At 36.8% G+C, this 19,116-nt stretch overlaps 1 protein-coding gene across 5 annotated transcripts in view; it reads left to right on the top strand.

Annotated features, from left to right (window-relative positions):
• The window catches only part of LOC134537721 (bridge-like lipid transfer protein family member 1), a 143,280-nt gene that overhangs the window by 100,819 nt on the left and 23,345 nt on the right, over positions 1-19,116 (top strand). For 4 of the 5 annotated variants that reach the window (XM_063378466.1, XM_063378468.1, XM_063378469.1 and 1 more), the window contains 12 exons: positions 622-868; positions 1,875-2,080; positions 2,782-2,907; positions 3,865-4,144; positions 4,500-4,702; positions 8,507-8,736; positions 10,114-10,260; positions 10,952-11,104; positions 12,866-13,021; positions 16,007-16,168; positions 17,676-17,871; positions 18,507-18,738. In XM_063378466.1, coding sequence (XP_063234536.1) covers positions 622-868; positions 1,875-2,080; positions 2,782-2,907; positions 3,865-4,144; positions 4,500-4,702; positions 8,507-8,736; positions 10,114-10,260; positions 10,952-11,104; positions 12,866-13,021; positions 16,007-16,168; positions 17,676-17,871; positions 18,507-18,738 — 2,338 coding nt within the window. Of the gene's footprint in view, positions 1-621; positions 869-1,874; positions 2,081-2,781; positions 2,908-3,864; positions 4,145-4,499; positions 4,703-8,506; positions 8,737-10,113; positions 10,261-10,951; positions 11,109-12,865; positions 13,022-16,006; positions 16,169-17,675; positions 17,872-18,506; positions 18,739-19,116 lie in introns of all 5 variants that reach the window. The other variant, XM_063378467.1, reaches the window with a different exon arrangement.

Here is a 19,116-nt window from a genome sequence, read left to right as displayed (position 1 = left end):
GTTCCACAGCAGGAAGCTGTGAAGGAGTGAAGATCTCTTACCACATCTTTATGTAGTAAGGGGTAAAGCTTGGTTATCCACTTAAATAATCACTGGTTCTGAAACGAGGCACTGGTGCAGTTCTCAGCCAGTGGCAGCCCTCTGAAAGAAGCAAGAAAGGTAATTGTCCCCCTCTCCCTCCCCCTCCCTCTGTAAACCCTAAAACAAAGTAGGGGGGATGACAGAAAAGTAATCTACCCCAGCCAGCACCTGACCTACATAGTTGGTTTTTTTCAAATCTAATATTTTACTATTATTAGTACTACTGTAATGTATTTTTAATATTTTTTTTTTTTTAAATAATTTAAAATTATAGTGTTGGCCATGAATTTTAAAGATGTCAGAAATGCTGTAAAATGGCCTTTCAAGAACTGTTATTTTTTTAAAAAATTTCGACTGTCCATTTAACAGTGGGTTAGTTCCATGCCAAACAAAACCCTCCGGTCACCTGCCCTCCCCTGAGTTCGAAGCTGGTCCGCCACTGTCCTCAACCTAGTCTCGTACCGCACCACCTTGGCTCGAGTGTCAAGGTCCTACCTATCCAACATGAAGTCATCCAGTCCTTTATTTTGTTTGAAACAGAGGATCCAGCTGACAGCGACCACGCCCACGAACTCTGCGGTGCGGCTGGAGACGGGAGCAGTGGAGTTCCAGCTGTCGAACAGAGTGCAGAACGTGTCCGGCTCCACCCAGCCCAACCCCTACATGAAGATATTCGGGAAGGCACAGGTGGACATCAACCTGAGCCTCGGCCAGCTCCTCAAGAACGTCATGTTCGAGGAGGCGGAGCCAGAGTTCCAGCAGTACGCCTTCTTCAAGACTAGAATAGGTGCTTGCTGGTTTCCTTCTTCTTAGTCAGTGATGGCCAACGCCACTCTTTTCGACTAATTCAAGGGCCTGACACACATGAATTAATATTAAATAACTTGTGTAAGGGAAATTATTATTGGACTTATTATACGGTAGTCTTGGGCGTGCGAGTGTATTTATTCACATCGTTAGCTCTGTATGCGATGCTCCCTGGCCAGTCTCCTTGAGAGGCTTGTTGTGTCATTCAGCAGTTTCCTTCCATTGTGAGGGAGACTCGAAGGAGGGGGCAGAGAGTGTGGAGCATTGGAGAAGGAAGTTGGACCGAGATCACGAACAGCGAGAGTAGAGTAATGATATTGGCAAGGAGGAAAATTTGTACAGAGATGTGTGAAGACAGTCTTTTAACAATACTTTGGTAGAGATTATCGAGTAGAGTGGGTTGCATACCCAATAGTTAAAATGTACTGCATTCGGGTCGCACACGATGGGGGTCTCTGGTTTTAAATTAGAGAGAGTAGGAGCACCAAGTGACCATGCTGATAAATACCTAGAAGGGACTACATAGAGATACTCATGAACTGAACTAGCCTGGAGTAGTAATTGAGTACACCTTACGGCTCCCTGGACTAATGCCATACTTAATCGATAAGTGCAAAGATACAGAATCCAGCACAATACAATCCTAACTTTCTCCCTACCTAATCCCCACTCCTTTCCCCTCCACTTCCTTCCAGAGTTTATTCTGGTGGTGTCAGAAATAAGGTCATTCTCACCAGCCAAAGGATGACATAATTAATAATAATAGTGGGATATGACAGTTACTCTTAAAACAATTTTTTAATGTCATTTTATGCTTTTCGGCAACCAACAAATTCAATATGTGGCTTACTCTCTGTTTCCCCCCCCTATCCCTCTCCACATTCTTCTCAAATGAAATAGATTTGGTTTCAATACCTTAGGCATGTAATGTTTCAGCAAAGTTTTTCTTGAATCTCTTTAAATCTTATTGTTTCTCTTTTGTTCAGGTCTGCGTAATGCATTCCAAGATGAAATGGTTGAAGGTGAAGATAAGGAAATGGTGTTGATTACATTGTGCCGTCCCCTTGTGTATGTTCAACCAATGGCGGTTGATAAAGCCATATTAGTGTGGTTGAACTATAAGAATGCTTATGAATACTGGAATGAACAGCGTTCCAGTCTCAACAAAGAAGTACTTACAGCTACACAACAGGTATGTTGAACATATTAAATTGTACACAGTGGATTTATGTAATCTAAAATGATGTCCTAAAATGTTCAGTTGTAGTTCATTCTTACCTTCAGCCCTCTTAATTTTTCTCAGTGATTTTTATTTTTTATTCCAAACCTCTTTTTTTTATGAGACTTCTACCATGTGTAAGTCAGTTTAGATATTTTCATGATTTTCTCTTATTTGGCCTTAGGTAGGTACCAACTGATCAGACCTTTTTTGGTTTGTGCAGTGGTCACTGACTGTGTATCTCTGTGCTTGTAGGGATGTAAGGGCGGAGGAAAGTATAGAGCCAGTATCCCTTTGTATCTATGCTTATGTGCTCCTATTGTGCATCCAAGCTAATTTGAAATATCTTAATGACTTCTTAAAAGTCACACTTGTTAACAGGTTATATAAAATGCATTTTTAAATTACTGTGTTCTATTCCTCTTCTGACTGGCAGTACAATATGACAAATATTATAATATTTTCACACCTTCTTAACTTAAAAAAATACACGCTGCAACTATTCAGAAGTGTTTAGTATTGCATTATTAACTCCTGGCTCCCTTCTTTTCCTTCTCTGATCCGATCAAATGCTACTCTAACCAGCGCATCTTTGACCTAATGTATTATATATGATTTACCTTGTAGAAATTTCCATTAAAACTGTTACCAAACCTACTGTTTCTGTCTGCCAGGTTTTTGAAAAAGTTCCGTTTGGTCAGCTAACCAGCCAGTTGAGCTCACCTCACCTCGGAATGCTGTTTCTTCAGTTGACAGTAGATGATTTGGGAATCTGTTTGCCACTGAATCCTTTGCCACCGGTGAGTTACATTCCACATTGGAATTACTTTATTTATTATATATATTTTTAGGTTGTTTTTTTTCTACTTGCTAGGTCTTGTTTGTAAAGTGGTTTTAAGAATAATGTTGAATTGCTGGCACAATTTTGACTATTTGGTTAAGAGGTTTCTGTTTTCAAGTTTTATGACTCTGCTTACGTTTGATGTGAGGTTTTAAAGTTAAAATGCCTTCTCCAACACGTCCTCTTTACTCGAGAGTTTCTCTCCTCAGAAAGGGAGGGCGACGTAGGGTTGAGATGCTCATCGAGGTTTCGATGGCCACCAGCCAAGTCGCGGGAGGCAAGGTTTGCCAAGTACACTTGTCCCGCTTCATGTCTCATTCAGGAATATTAACATGCCAGAGCATGCAGACGGTAAAAGACAAGTCAAGACTATTTCCAGTGTAAAGCTGTTTATTGTGCCCAACAAGCACAATAACAGTATCTGACTCCCTTTGTTCATGCATCAAATGATACCTGGCCATTGAAGATCACTGCAGCAGCATCCAGCCAGGCGGGCACTACTGGAGACGGGTGGCTGGTGCCACTGCCATGATGACAAGATGTCTTCCGGCAGTTTCAGTGCATGTCCGACGTCAAATTCAATTATTTGCATGTCTTGTATATCAGCTTGGAGGTTTACTGGGTTTATACTAGTGCCGGAATCAGTCATTCAGTTGATATAAAGTTTTCAGTAACACCAGCCAAAACTCATATGGAATGGAGAGATGAGAGACACCAATGGAAAAGCATACATAGTCTTGAATTTAATGTATTTGTTGGTATTGTATATTTATTTTTCCTTTCCTACGCCACACAATCAGTTACTTATTACTTGCACTAACCGGAAAGAAGTGTGCTCTACCGATGAGCACCGACGAGCTGACGGTAGAGGATCAGTTTGCGATTGCTAGTTACGAGCGGTTCGTGTACCCGGCAGGCATCGTGGGGGATGAGCCGGCAGTTGTACGACCTGGAGAGCCACGGGGCCGTGGTGGTGACCTTGGAGAGCACCAGCATCTCCGCCTGCAGCTCCGGCTCGCTGGTCAGCAAGGGCCGCTTCGTGGGGCTGTGCCTGCGGTTCGCCGACGACTTCGAAACCAGCCTGGACGACTGGAAGCCGGACATGAGCGACAGCAGCATCATGAACCTGTGCGTCGTGTCGGAAGGCACCTACGAGGTCTGCAGCCGCACCATCGCCCAGAAGCAAGGGGCCGCGGGTAGGCGGTGCATGTTTTCCTTCCGCCTGCTGATAGCAATAAAACAATTATGATTAATGTACTTTGCACTGAAACTGTTTCACTCATAGCAGTATGACTCGCCAATGGCAGTCAAATGTCGGATAATGTCGGCTTATAATAAACCACTGATGTTACCCTGGTTGCCACAGGGAGAGCTTGAGTTGGAGCTTCAGAGTGTTGCCAAATTAAAAATTGAAGTATCATTATGGTTTGTACAATTATGCTACAGTTTTAACCAGCAATGGTATATGTCCGAGAAACATCTTTAATCAATCTTACCCATTGCAAGACCCATTCAAAGGTTGAATGTTAGGTTTTTTTTTTTTTCATATAGAAAACGCCAAGTGGATCTTGAACGTGCAGTGGCAAATGGAAGGCGTGGACATCCACTTGGATGTGAACGTGGGGAAGCAGCTGTCGGCCTTGGGCCACACGCTCACCATGCTGACTGGCTCCCAGGAGGACGAGGAGCCTCTCATCCACGCCGACTACGACAGCGACGAGGCGGACCACCTGGACGGAAACGCTCCTTCCCTGGTCAGTTTAATATAACATTCATTCATGTGAATTCATTTATTACTCATCATCATCATTAGAGCCAAGGATTCTATGGTATTATAAGAAAAAGCAAATTTATTTGTACTCATCGAGGACATTGAACGACTGCTTCGACAGCGTTTAGTAAGATGGTTAAAATGTGTACATAGATCAATACTTATTGAAGAGAGTAAACAAAAACGTGCAAACTGTAACATTAAATATTCTTCTATAAAGTTGTGTGAGGAACTTCTAAATTAAATAAAATAAAAACTGAAGCTAAATTTTTTTGAATGCAAGGTTGGAGTCAAGATTTTAATGTTTTTATTTTTGACTAGTTTTTGTTGTGAACTATCTACTGTTTTCTTTTTTCTCTTTTTTACGTTCCTTACTTTCCCATCGGGAACGGGAAAAAGTCTTACGGGCCTAGGTCTGGTGAATACGGAAGGTGGGGAACGACAGATCATCCCTGAGAGGCCAAATAGCGGTTCACTCTTAAGGCCGCATGTGCAGGGGCATTATCATGATGAAGGAACCAGTCACCGGATCACAAAAGTTCTGGGCGTTTCCTCCACACATCCTCACACAAATGTTTTAAAACTTCCAAATAAAAGTGCTGGGGAACAAATTCCTGGTGCACAATTCCACGAACATAAAAAAAAGACAATGATCGTCATCTCAACATTCGACCTCGCTTGTTTTGCTTAATTTTGGTCTGGGGGAGTCGGGAGTCTTCCACTGGCTTGGCACTTGCTTGGTTTCTGGGACATACCCGTAACACCAATTCTCATCACCTGTAGTGACTGATCAAAAAGTTTGCATCAATTTCAGTCTCTTTATTCAAGTCTTGGCTCAAATTCAATTGAATGTTTTTTGATCCTGTTTGAGAAGGCAAGGAATAAATTTAGCACCAGCACATCTTGTTTGTAAATCCTCAATCAAAATGCGGTGGCACAAGCTCCAACTCACTCCTGTCTCTTTTGAAATTTCATTGATCGTGAAACAACGATCCTCGTTGATTTTTTTCAATGTTTTCATCGTTTCAAGATGTTGAAGGGCACCCAGAACGAGCATGGTCTTCAACACTCATCTCACCATATTTAAAGCACCCAAACCACTCAAAAACTTGTGTGCGGCTCATAGCATCCTCCTTGAAACCAGTTGAAAAATTTTGGTAAGCTTCCATTGCTGATTTTTCAAGCAGGAAACAAAATTTCAAACACACTCTTAGTTCTTTTAAATCTGCCATAACAATTTCACAGGCGGAACATGAGAAGAGTAAGAGAAAAACAATACTACAATCAAACGTTAACCTATAAACTGACGCCATCTGGGCAGCTGTTTAGTGAATGTATCTACTAAACCCATCTAGCAGGAGAACTCTCTATCTACTACAGTAGAACCCCGATTTAACGAAGTGCTATGGTTACCGAAAATGTTTACTCTAAATCGATGTTTCGTTAAATCCGATTTACCGATTTTCAATGACCCCCGCACTCATAATCGCGTCCCTACGTTTCCATATCGTAGACAGGGTCGACGCTGATATCTTGTGCTGCCGTGCTATCTCAGACTTCGTCAACTTTACATCTTCAACGTCTTTTAATCTCGCTAGTACGGCCCCCGGTTCGTAAGTACACCTCGGTCGTACATACAGATATTCAGAAACCGTGAAAAATGAGGCATAAAATAAAAAAAAAAGTTTAAAAATATGTAAAGTGTAAGAAATACGTTAAAGTTTATTAAAATACATTCGCAACCTGCAGCGTTTATAACAAATACGAGCTACATACACATTGCGTCACAGTAAAAAATTAAAAATAAAAAAAATGGCCGCAAATTCATGGAAAATTTCCGTCAATAGCGCGCCGTACGCGGAGAAAGGTCATTGTACTCGGTCAGCTGCTGTTACGGCGCGGCGTAGCCGCCGGCTGACTCTTTGTTCGCTGAGCTGCGCAGCACTTATAAAAAACGTATTCCAAAAACTATAATACTGCGCACAAAGCTCTTACTGAGAATATTATTCTCGTATGTATTCGGTACTGAGTAACAGGTGCGCCATCTAGTAACGAGTAAGGAAACGTTACACACGGCTGCATCTCGTTACTCGCATTTTTCGTATGTTTTACGCATGCGCGCGCATATTCGATGAATTTGCGTTACAAAGAACGATGTTTGTTTATTAAGTAAAGTATAATTTGGAAATTCGTCGTCAAAGTTTTTTACTGTTTATTAAAGGTATTGTGTGTGTAGACAAAGTTTGAGATTGGAACAGATACAACGTAAGAAAGTATTGTTTACAAATTAGAAATATGTTTTTTATTATCGCGTATTTTCACGTTTTTTGTTCTTATCTTAAAAGAGATAGTATAAAAAAGGCCGCTCTAATGAGATTTAATTGTTTCTTGGTTAACAAAAACTGTTAATTATCAAATATTGTTAATTGTTTATATTCTATTTATTATTATTTACGTGACGTCATACTGTACGCGTACGCAATACGACTCGATTCGTTGCTGCAACATAACATAGCATGTTATGCGGTATCAGAAGTAACGAGTAATGTAACGTGATACGATAGTAACGAGTACTAATTGTTAATAGTAACGAATACATACGGGGACGCTTTTTTTCGTTACTTTTACACCTCTAGAGAATAATGATAATGGCGTATTGGTGTGACGTGGTCACAAGTTGAAAAAACTTGGAGGATGGGAAAGGGAATATTTGGAAACGTGTGATTATTGGCTAGCACTGTTACTATGCGGGCGTGTTTAGAAGATAACGTGGTGAGTCAAGCCAGGGATATTGGTGGGGGAGGGGGATGCGGACAAAGAAACCCTTCATGACGTCATGTGTCGCGGACAGTCTATCTATCCAGGCGCGCGCAATGGCACGCACCTACGCAATTCAGTTACAGCACCCGGAGTTTTTAAGTAATTTGAACAATTTTTTTTAATTTTTTCGTATTTGGACAGATGATGCAAAGGCACATATTAATATATAGTACCTCCATTCTATTACTGACACCACATAGTGTAATTTTTAATAAGATTCCATTACTATTTACTTTCATCTTTTGGAAATCTATATTATTATTTTAATAAATTTGTGTTTTTTTGATGGTTCCTGAAAACCTTTACGTTAAATCGCTGTTTTCGTTAAATCCGTGTTTGCAAAATCGGGGTTCTACTGTCTACGAAAATGGCAGCGTGCTCTCAGGCCTGCTTTTTTTTTTTGGGTTCCCCCTGGTATACAAATAGTTAATAATAATAAAAAGTACGTAGAAATAATCAAGATAGAATCAAGTGAAGTACATATTTTTGCAGACTATTAAAGGAAAAATGACAAATGACAAACAGCATCATGAACTAACTATCAGTTGTAATAAGTACTTAAACAGTTATTCATCTAAAAAAAATTAAAAAAAAAAAAAACAGATCCCACTGACATCCATAGACCATGTTAAGAGGAGTGGTTTCAATTGAGCACTGAAACAGAATGCTTCCTTGTGTGTCTACAGTACATATACTATATCAGCAAGAGACTGACCTATAATGTTTACAGTTGAATTATGGCATGCTATTGCCAGTTTTATGGCTTTTCTTATAGCAATTGTGCAATGGAAACTTTATCATTGAAACAGATTCAGGGGATGTAGAATGCTGCTAGTATTTAATTATTTCCAGTTATGTTAAAAAAGATGCATTGGGGTTTTTTTATCAATTTTTTTAATTTCAGGTTTTCAACTGACATTTGAATTGTAATCCACATTATTTAATAATGAATATCTTCTACTTTCAGGAAAGCATAAGCGTAAGGCGGTCTCGTAACCTCACAGATAGTCTCCCTGCATTTGTGTTTGACCCAAATTTGGATGCGAAGAAACGCTCAAAACTGATAGAGAAGGAAATGAATGAGCAGGCGAAGATAATCAATGACCTTCGTTCGCTGGGGGCCTCCCATGGCACCATCGAACAGGAGATGAAGAGACTTCAAGAGCTGGAAGCAATGGTGTTCAAGGATTTCCGCAGGTCAGTTGCTGATTTGCACGTCGGTGGCGCGGAAACTTGTAAACTCTGCAGTCATCTTCAAAATATTTTTAAAAAATCTTTAATATCATAAGTTTTGATGCAGTGAAATTTTTGTGAACTACAATTTGTTAGTGCCAAAAATTAATTTTACTTTTGCTATTAAAGGAGAGAAACAGGCTACTATGCAACTATATAGATTCACAGTTGTGTAGCAACACAAATGTGTTGTGGTTTTGAATTTCCTTATAATGTTTTACATTATATCACATATTTTTTGTTTACACTTATATGTTATACAAGAATCTCCGTTTTCTGAGACATGTGTCTTTCTATCTTTCTAAACTTTGGTCTACTGAGAAATGTGATCAGAAACGCACCCAATGTAATTTATTTCTGTGGCTACCTACTTTGCGCTGGAGTTTTTTTTCTGTTTCCACTGTGGAATTGTACCTACCAGAAGAAAAAATAACTAATGAACATCCACATCCTGTTTCAGTAATGCGTATGGTGGAAGGGATTTGCCTGAAAGCCCTACGTCAGTAGCAGCCATGTCTGTGTTGCTGTAGATGAGAGATTGTTTTAGGTTTGGACTGGCAGTATACTTCACTTTATAGCCACATGGTGAACTGACTGACGATTGATTTAGTGCGTTGTTATTGAATAGATACCATCTAACTGCTTGTATTCAACTTCAAAATTGTGCTGGTGTTTTTCAGTTGTTATTATGTAGTTAGTGGTAACGGTCACTCAACTAGAGTACTTGTTTCTTTAAATCGGGAGTGTGAAGTTAAGGAAAAATAGAAGTCAAATCAAAAACTGATGTTACTCTTCTTAGATATTGGAAAAATTCAAAAACCTCTCGTGTTTCCTGAGGTTTCTTTGAGAATATAATACAGTAAAAGTCTGCTTTGATGCTGTTGTTTTAGGTCAGAAATAACATCTGCAGTATCTTCTTATTACACTTGAAGAAGTTTAGAAACACAATATGTATCACTAATATATACAATAAAAAATATATTTTAATTATATGGACCAGTATTCACTATCAATTACAAAAGTATATGCTTTAAAACCACATATATAATTAGTATTTTTATGTAACCCTTTTTTCATCCTGTGAACATGCTGGCATTCTGCAGGTAGGCGCTATCTCACAGCGTTACGCGATCATTATGCCAGTGATGAGCGTAACTACGAATAGGATTAGTTGTATTACAATTTTCCTGAAGTAATTGTAACTGAGCGTAATCAAGTTTTGTACTTTTACCGCCACTGCTTGTAAAATGAATATTTCAAATGCACTTTTTAGAAGACATTCAAACAAATTTTCTTGAACATGTGTGTTACCATTATTAACCTCTATCTTTGTTTCTTTAGGGACATGATCCAGAAGTTACGGAGACAGAGCGTTAAAGCATCTTCCATCAAAGGGAAGTTTGGGTTAGGCTCCAAGTCCAGCACTTATCGTTCCCGCTCCTTCATTGTGCCGTCACCGACGCCCGAGCACCACATTGAGATGGAGAGGTATGGACTGCTTGCGAATACTAGCCTAACGAATCCATTAAAAGTTCCAGCATAGTGGACGCCGCCATATTTGCGTTACTTCCGCGAATCCTCACTAGGGATGCAGATGCATCCCTCCATGCATCCACTAGACTTGAGATTTCTCTGGATGCGACACTCGTATTCCACTGATGTGTCCCTACATCCATTAGCTTCAGTATCGTGTTTTATTTGGTTTGTACATAATATTGCTTCAGAGTTTTGGCATAATTTTCTTGAAAACATAAATAGTTTAATTTATAACTCAAATAGAGGTAAAGAAAAACATAATTAAAAGTATTGCACATTGCTATTGGTGAACTTATATTTATAGGGGTATTTAATGCTCATTTAAGTATTTTTAATATTCTGGTATTCATAACCAAATATTAATTTTCGACGCTTAAGTTTTGTAATACAACATCCATACTTAAGTAAAATTTTGTAATTATATTTACCACTGGTTGTTATTTACATTTTGCTGAACAGGTGGTGCTAGCAGTATAAGTATTCGGATACCATCCATCTCTTAGAAATGTGCTTTTTTTAAGGGATTTAAAGATGCTTTCCTATGTATTCGGAAACAACCATTGTTAACGTTCTCCTGCGTGTGACTTGTTTGATAACAAATCTTTTCTTGGTGCTACAACCAGTGAACTTGATCTGCTAACAGTCCAGATGTAGCCGGTGGAGCAAGCCTCAACTCAAACGGTACCTCCGGGAGTTTCGAGAGCTCGCCTCGATCGGGACCGTCACGCTCTGCCTCTCTTCGAGTGCGTGGGCTGGGCCCACGAGTCACTTTCAGCGACACACACAACATCTGCAGGCAAGTTTGTGTGGCAGTGCAGTGTGTATTGAATGTTGTACTGTCTGGTATATTGCTAGGGACAAGATTATATGGTGATATTTTTAGGCAGATTTAATTTTTAAAAGATAAGCTATTGGTGGTATTGTTTTTGCTTACATAAATATTGTTTATTCGTAAAATATAGTGTATCGTTAAACAAACATAGCATTAAAATGTTTTTTTTAACACTTATCTCAAGAAAAGTATTATCTTGACTTTGATCCATGATGCATTATTGAATAAAATAATTTGCATTATTAGTGTCTAGGAAAGAATTACTCGGAACAATAAAAATAAATTTGCAAGCATTTTTTTGTTTGAAAAATGTACCAATCTCAGGAATGTAATTACAAATTCAGTAAAATTAATTTTTTTCGATACTTTTGGTTGATAAAATTTTGTACAAAGAACATGATAATTTGATGATAGTTTGAATTTAATATTTTAAAAGAAAAATTGTCATGATTTAATTAAATTTGGTTAAAATGCTGATTAATTTTATGCTTTAGATGTAGTTCAGTTCTAAATGATGTATTAAATTACATTTCAATGTTATATGGTGTATTGACATGATTTTCATGCTTTATCGCAATCCACAATCAAATCTTGTCCCTATGTATTGTGTATATTGTAATTGTTCATACATTTTTGGTTTTCTACTCCTTTCATGACTCGGTCCTTGCAATAATTTTTTTAACAAGTTTGGCTTTAACTACTAATTTATTACCTGTGTTTGTATTCTTCCATACTGAGTTTTTCTCTACGCCATAAGATTGAAGCCTTTAGGAAAATTGAGAATTTAAAGATATTTTAAAGTTGCTGAAATCAAAGAGGTTAAGTAGAAAGTGTAAAATTTTTAATTATTAAATCATTTCATAATTTTAAAACTTAAATTAGGTGTCTGTTTTTATGTTTATTCATATGAACTTTATACTAAGAAAGAAAAAAACTATTATTCTATCTATTGTTGATTGTGAAAAAATGATACCTGCATGGTAGTAGTAAACAACATTTAAGTTATGAATAAAGTACAGAAGTTTTTTTTAATGTAGATGGATCACTGGTAGCATGCATGCCAAGTTGTCGTACTCTCAAAGTGAGGATTCCAAACATAGGTATATTGGTTCTCACCCAACATCCAATACACCCTAACATAATTAATGACATTATGCTTATTGATTCTTAACCCATGTGCTTCAGAGCCCGACACAATAATTTTGCACGTGCCTTTGGCTTAATTATTGTGTATGTAACTGTGTTTGTAAAACCCTTGTCTTAACTTTGATTTAGCAACTGCTGATTAAAATGCTACCTTTATGATTTTTAGTTTGCTGTACAGCAGTTCAAGTTTGAAACAATTGATGCAAATTTTATTACATTAAAGACTTTTCTATTTTAAAACATATATGAATATTAATCATTATATTTAAAGTTTTGTCTACTTAGTTCAATATAAATCTTGAATTATTTTAACATTTCCGATTCCAAAAGTTGACACACTAAATGAAACCTTACATCACAGCTGAACATGCAACCTCTCACACATAAACCACTGCAGGTTCACCTATAGAACAGTCATAAAACAATCCTTATCTGTATGTAACAGTGTTTTGAACTGAATTTCTAATGGTAGAGTAAGATGCAACTATTTTTGCATGCATACAGCAGGAAGTAGAATAGAGTGCATTCATTTAAGAAAGGGCTGGAGCAGAGGAAAAAGCTTCACAAATATGTCCTAAGCAGGCAGTCGTCGCTACCGAGCGCAGGGTCTGATCTGAGCCTCCCAGAAGGCGACCTTGACTGGCCGGAACACATTGACATCGACGGAGAGAAGGTTGAGCTACGAAGAAAGTCGTCAACCTACTCTACTGCAAGCTATGATTATGTGGACGGCAGGTGATTTTCAATTCACAGTTAATAATTGTTTTGATATTGTGATTGATAAATAGCAAGAGATATTTAAGTGAAAAGACCAATTAGTTTTGATTAATAATAAATGCATCAGCAGTGAAGTTGAACCCATTAAATAACATTGGATGATATATTTTTTTTTTTGCAATTTTTGCAGTTCTTAACATATAATGTAAGTGTTAAGTGTCAGATATTTTTTCCTTAAAGTACAGTGGATTCTTAGAAGTATATTGTCTCACGGTGCACGTAACGAAACTACAGAAAATGTGAACTGGTGGTGAACACAGAATATAGGTAGTTTTACGTATATGTGGAACAAATACTACCAGAACACTTTTCTTCCTTTTAGTAGGAGCACACTCAATACCCTTTGAATTAGGTAGATGTTTGCACTGTAGAGAATTAACCTTTGTTTGTGTTGTCAGCACTGGATTTTGTTTGTTTGTTGGAACGAGTCAAGGTAATGGCGGACATAAATGTGGGTATATTGTGTTACCAGGGTATTTTATTTAACCATTAATAATAAGTTTAACATGCACTCTTATCACATCTCTGTATTCAGACATTATTAAATGTGTGAAAAATATATCTGTACCGTAGATAGGGGCATTAATATCTTTCTCCCCCCCCCCCCCCCTTTTTTCCCTGAATTGAAATTCTTTAAAAAGAAAAAATCATCAATTCCACCAACAAAAGGAAAAAAATTGAAGGCAAAACAGCGTGCAGAGTGGTTTTATCCTGCTTCCCATCCCTCCCCTAAATGAAATTCTGTGTATGCTCCTGATAGTCTGTATAAAATGTACTTAAAATGAAACACTTTTATATAAATTTTTACAGTGGCTGTTTGTATGTTTTTCATTATTGGTAAGTATTTTAATTTTTTTTACAATTTAAAAATGTCTTAAAATAAAAATGGCTTATGTAAGTTTTATTTTGTATCAATTAACATTTAGTTTAGTCATTATATAATCTATATTAGACCTCCCAACTAGCCACAGACTGACAGTAGGTACTTTAACTTGGCACCGTAGGTATTGGACTCAGTTCACAAATATTGATGTTATTGAATTGCTCAAATTCTGGATAACATTCTGTTTTAATAAGACATTGAAATAAATTTGTAGGTTTTCACCATCAAAAACTATAAGTGTCCCGTGATTACATAATTTTTATATAGTTCCACACAATCTTCCTAGAAAAATATATTTCCAAGAGTTTTCATTGCTCAGCACTGAACTCTTACTGATCAACGTGGTTGGCTTACTGGTAAACTCGTTTATCAATGAGAATTGACAGTGTCCTGAAATTACCAATGTTTATCAATGACCATGTCTCAGGGAAACAGCTAAGACACACTAAAGCTTTGATTTGAGCCTAAATGGCAATGCTGGTGGTCAAATGAATTCAAGGAAATAGTTGAAAAGATTATTTGTGGCTTAGCTCAGACCACGTAGTGAAATTACTTTTTGCTGCATCAGAAAAAAATTTTCCTTGAGTCACCAATGAATGCCACAAACTTTGGTTATTCCAAGCGAAGACCGAACAAAGTGCATGTTACAAAGCACATAAAGTATCCCTTTACAAACACTTAACTGGGTACTGCCCCTGTCATGGTTCTTATTGGCCACTGGAAATCCTTGAAAGTTCATGAATTGGGACTTCCTCAATGGAAATGCTTTCTGATTGGATGTACAAATTACTTTACAGGAAAACTTGGTAATGCCCAAGTAAATTTATTTCCACGAGAGTTTCTCCCACACACCATAATATCACAATACAGAACTTGCCATAGTCTTTCTGGTTCTATTAAAAAAAATACTGAAAAATACAATTAGGTAAATTGCAACCTGTCCAACAAACAGAAAATCTGTAATACGTAATGCCATTATAAAAGAATAATAATCTAGTATTAAAAAATTATCATAAATGCAATGCTTAGTTTTTATTAAAATAGATTACTATGATGTTGAACACCTAAAAAAAAAAAAACCAGCTGATGTTTTGTAATTTCTTATATTCAATATTAAATTTAAATACTCAGGCGGCAAAGGTTATGCATTGATACTGTAAAAGGTAAGAAAAAAAAATGAATTTTGGCTTAAGTTAGTACAAGAATTTTTTTAATTCATCTTTCTATTTTTTGTTACGTATGTGTTTTGAAACAACCATGAGTAAATAATTTATTTGAAATGTGTCGAAAATTGAAACTAAATAATTCAAGTGTGAGTCATAGTTAGTGATAGCACCAAAGGTTTTGTCATCGTACATAAGTTTTTTGCAAAATAACTGAAGTGTACATATAGCTTCAATAGCCATTTTTAATATACATGGCCAGTCATTATTTACAATTCAATTAACTAAAAAAAAATTGGTTGTCTGTAAAGTTGATTTACGGACGGGTAGTTTAACGTGACGATGTCATAACAAAACATTGATGAAATGATTGCATACTTTTATGAATAAAATTGAATCATTTTTATTGAATTGTCACTATTTTGTATGGATACAAAGAAGGAGTGAAATGAAATCTACAATTTAATTGATAAATTTACTTTTATTTGCACTCATCAATTCAAATATGTTTATTACTTTAACAAAGAGATTATTTTTAACTATAACTTTTATACATGTTTGCTATTTAACTTCTTCTAATCTGTGTTATTCTGTTAAGGATAGGACGATGATAGGAAAAGTAGGAAAAGAATGGGAGTGTTTCAAGTTTAATGTGCCTCGTAAAAGTCAAATCGATGGTTGTTCCAATCGAGTGGAAGAGAGATAGATGCGGTGCAAGCGTACAATGAGCGTAACGGGACACTTTTTCGTGCGTGCAGCCGGCGTTCATCGATTTATTAGACGTCACCTCAAAAAATAGAAAATACAGTAATGTTGTACATACCTAAAACAGCAACGGTAATTGTAATGTTTTGTGTAGTTTATGTTCTCTGCTTACAATTGGTGGTGTGTGGTCAGTTGCAAGGAACAAGGTGCAACCAGCCCTGCATCGTACGCAGCGCCGTTCCAGAAGCCTCAGGAACCGAGCATTGACTTTGAGCTGGATGTGAAGGTGTTCATCAACAGTGGCAAGTGTGTCCTTCATACGAAAGATCCGTCCAGAGACGATGAGCTGAAGCTGTGAGTATGTTTTATTTCAACTGATGAAATCATAATGCCCTACCTGGTATTATTTTTTTTAAATCATTTTTATTTTAATAATTAATAAATTAATATCTGCTGATGTTATTTTTTTTTTACAATCCATTCAGGCTTATCAAAATACTTTTGAAATAACCTATAAAAAAAATTGCTGCCTTTAAACTGATCATCGGTGAGTTAGTGATGTGTTCTCGATTCTCTGTCGGTTCTGCTGTTTCTCGGCAATTTAACCAGCATACAAATCCATAACTATAATCCCAACACCCTAGAAATATTTACAACAGTGAAAATACTACCGGGAAAATGCCATTGTCCGAGAGACATAACTTACGTCCATTTGGGTGACAAACACACACACGTACACGCGCACATTTCTAACGTCCCTTCAAGTCATCGACTAAATAACAGAGAATTAATTTGTAATAACCGGAACCAATTTAGTAACCGCGAAGAAAGTAAAACTGACACATCACTGCTGGTAATGAAAGAATGTGTTAACACTCTGGTATGCAACAGTAAGGTGGATGCATATCAAGGAAATTAGTTTTTTGAATTTATATCTTATAAAAGTTATATTTTTGAAATTGGTGCCTGCCTAAAATTGGTTCACTTCCATTCATGTACATTAGAATATAAGATTTAATGTGATAGCAACAATTTTATATTGCCAAACACATGGCCGTTTCACGTTGCTTGACACGTACCTAAAACTGTTTAGGCATGTGGTGGAATAACACTGAAAGTAGATCTTAAGGAGGGCTCCCTAAATGTTCAGATAAACATGAACCATGTATATATAGGTACTCTTTCTATCCTGCTTTCGTGGTTTTTGCTGTTAGTTTCAGTGAGAATAATTTATAAAAAATTTGTTTGCAATAAATGACTGAAAAACTTCTTGAAATACACTTAGCAGTATGAACAGTAAGCATCCTGTAATACCTGTATTGTAAATTATTATAATGTAAATTAAATGTTATGGGTGAAGAAGATATTACTGGTGATTTTTAATTATAAATGTTAATTTCACAGCAAAGAATCATATGTGTAATTGAATCAGGAATTTGCAAACGGTACCAAGTCCAAGTAAGTTGATTGTTGGGAAACAACAGAAAACATATTATTGTCGACCTTTTGCAAGTTCCACATTTATTTACTAGTCCATATATCGTATTTCTTATACAGAACTTGGTTTCTTTTCTTGCTGACAGCAAAGAGATCACTTTGCAGATTCGGAATCTCGTATAACATGAATTTGCTCAAAAAGTGGACTTGGTACCTTTTGCAAATTCCTGATTCAATTGCATATATGTTCATAGTTACGACCCAGATCCAATCAGGGATAATGCCTTTTACTACAGAGAGATGGGCATATAACATGAAATTTAGTGTTTTAGATCTTATTGATGTGTCTAATTTAGTAGTAAAATGTAAGCTTTTGAAAATACAAGTCATAACCTGGTGATTATTAATTGTAATGTTTCAACAGGATGAGCCGCATGAAGAAGGAGAGAAGTTGTTCGGGGGGAATGTTTGACTTCCCTCCTCCGAGTCCCAACATGAACCGTCGCAATAAAGACAACAAGTATGGGTTCCCGTCGAGCTCACGGCTGCGGTACCTGCACGGGACTGTATCGCAGCTGGTGGATCTCACGATATTCCACATCCCCGGCCTGGACGTTAAGGTATCTGTCATATGCTGATGTATGTTGTGTCTTGTTTTCATTGTGAGTTTTTTAACTTTACAACATTATTCTTTGTCATGCTTTGTTTTCCTGTGAAAGCTCTACCAGCTACATAGTTTTTTTCATTTTACTTTAAAAATGGCTTCTTTATTATTGTTTTTTTTTTTTTTCAGTTAAGATTTAACATAGTGTCTTGCCTATATCTCATAACGTTAACTATATATTTAAAAATTTGAATGCATTTTCTTTTAAAATGGCTGCCTGGCTTGGCCACAGAACAGAGTGAAGGGCTCAGAGTGTTAATGCGCCATTTACAAACCGCTCGAAATTTCTGAAATGTGTCTGATTACAAAAATCATTTAAGAACCGTTTAAGTCCCATAGAGAACAGTCATCGGCACAAAGACCTCACAGCAGTTTGTTGTGTGGTGAATAGAGGTAAGGCTCTAAACGTGCTTTTAGAGCTTGTGACTTGTTAGAGTTTGTATATTGTTTTCTTGCATGTACGTATTGCTACTATGAACATCATGTAATTTTTTTTTGTTTTTATACATACCGTGATTTTTTTTTATTTTTTTTTATTTATTTATTTTTAAATATAATAGTTATTTAATATTTACTTCCATTACCTCACAGGTCCATTACGAGTCCAAAATTCTGCATAAAGAACTGCCGCGCCTGCCGAATGATTCAACGGCTTCGGCCAGGAAAAGCGGAACAAAAAAGGCAAGCTTGTTTGCGTGGATGACGCTTCAGACCATCCCAGAGGAAACTATCATCAGCCCACATATCTTGGAGTTCCTTGAGCAGACTTTGGAGCCTCTACCATCCAACCTTCAGCAGGCAAAGAGTGCTTTTGCGTCCGCAGGTAAACAAGGTTTTGTAATTTGTATTTATTTAAGAACACATCCTTCTCTAGTCTTTTGGCATGCACCAAAGTATGTTGCTCCTGTTTTTTCTATTCATCTTTAAACTTAAACCAACTAACTTAATATATAATAGATGATAATAGTTTTAAAAACTGGTGCGAGATGGCTATAGGACTAAAAGCTATTCCATATTTGTAAAGATTTATACTTGTAAAGTATGAAAAAAGTAGCAAATTTTTTTTGACACACTTACAATCAATAAATTCGTGAAGACTAACCAAGAGCTTTTTTTTTATTTTGCTATTCAATTTTTTTGTGATGATTGCAAGTAAATAAATGTAGATTATGTATTACACCACTAACATTTGTCTCTCTAT

This window comes from Bacillus rossius, chromosome 12, assembly GCF_032445375.1.
Source record: "Bacillus rossius redtenbacheri isolate Brsri chromosome 12, Brsri_v3, whole genome shotgun sequence".
NCBI lineage: Eukaryota > Metazoa > Arthropoda > Insecta > Phasmatodea > Bacillidae > Bacillus > Bacillus rossius.
Note: the sequence above shows the minus strand (reverse complement) of the source record. Positions and strands in the feature narration are given on the sequence as shown.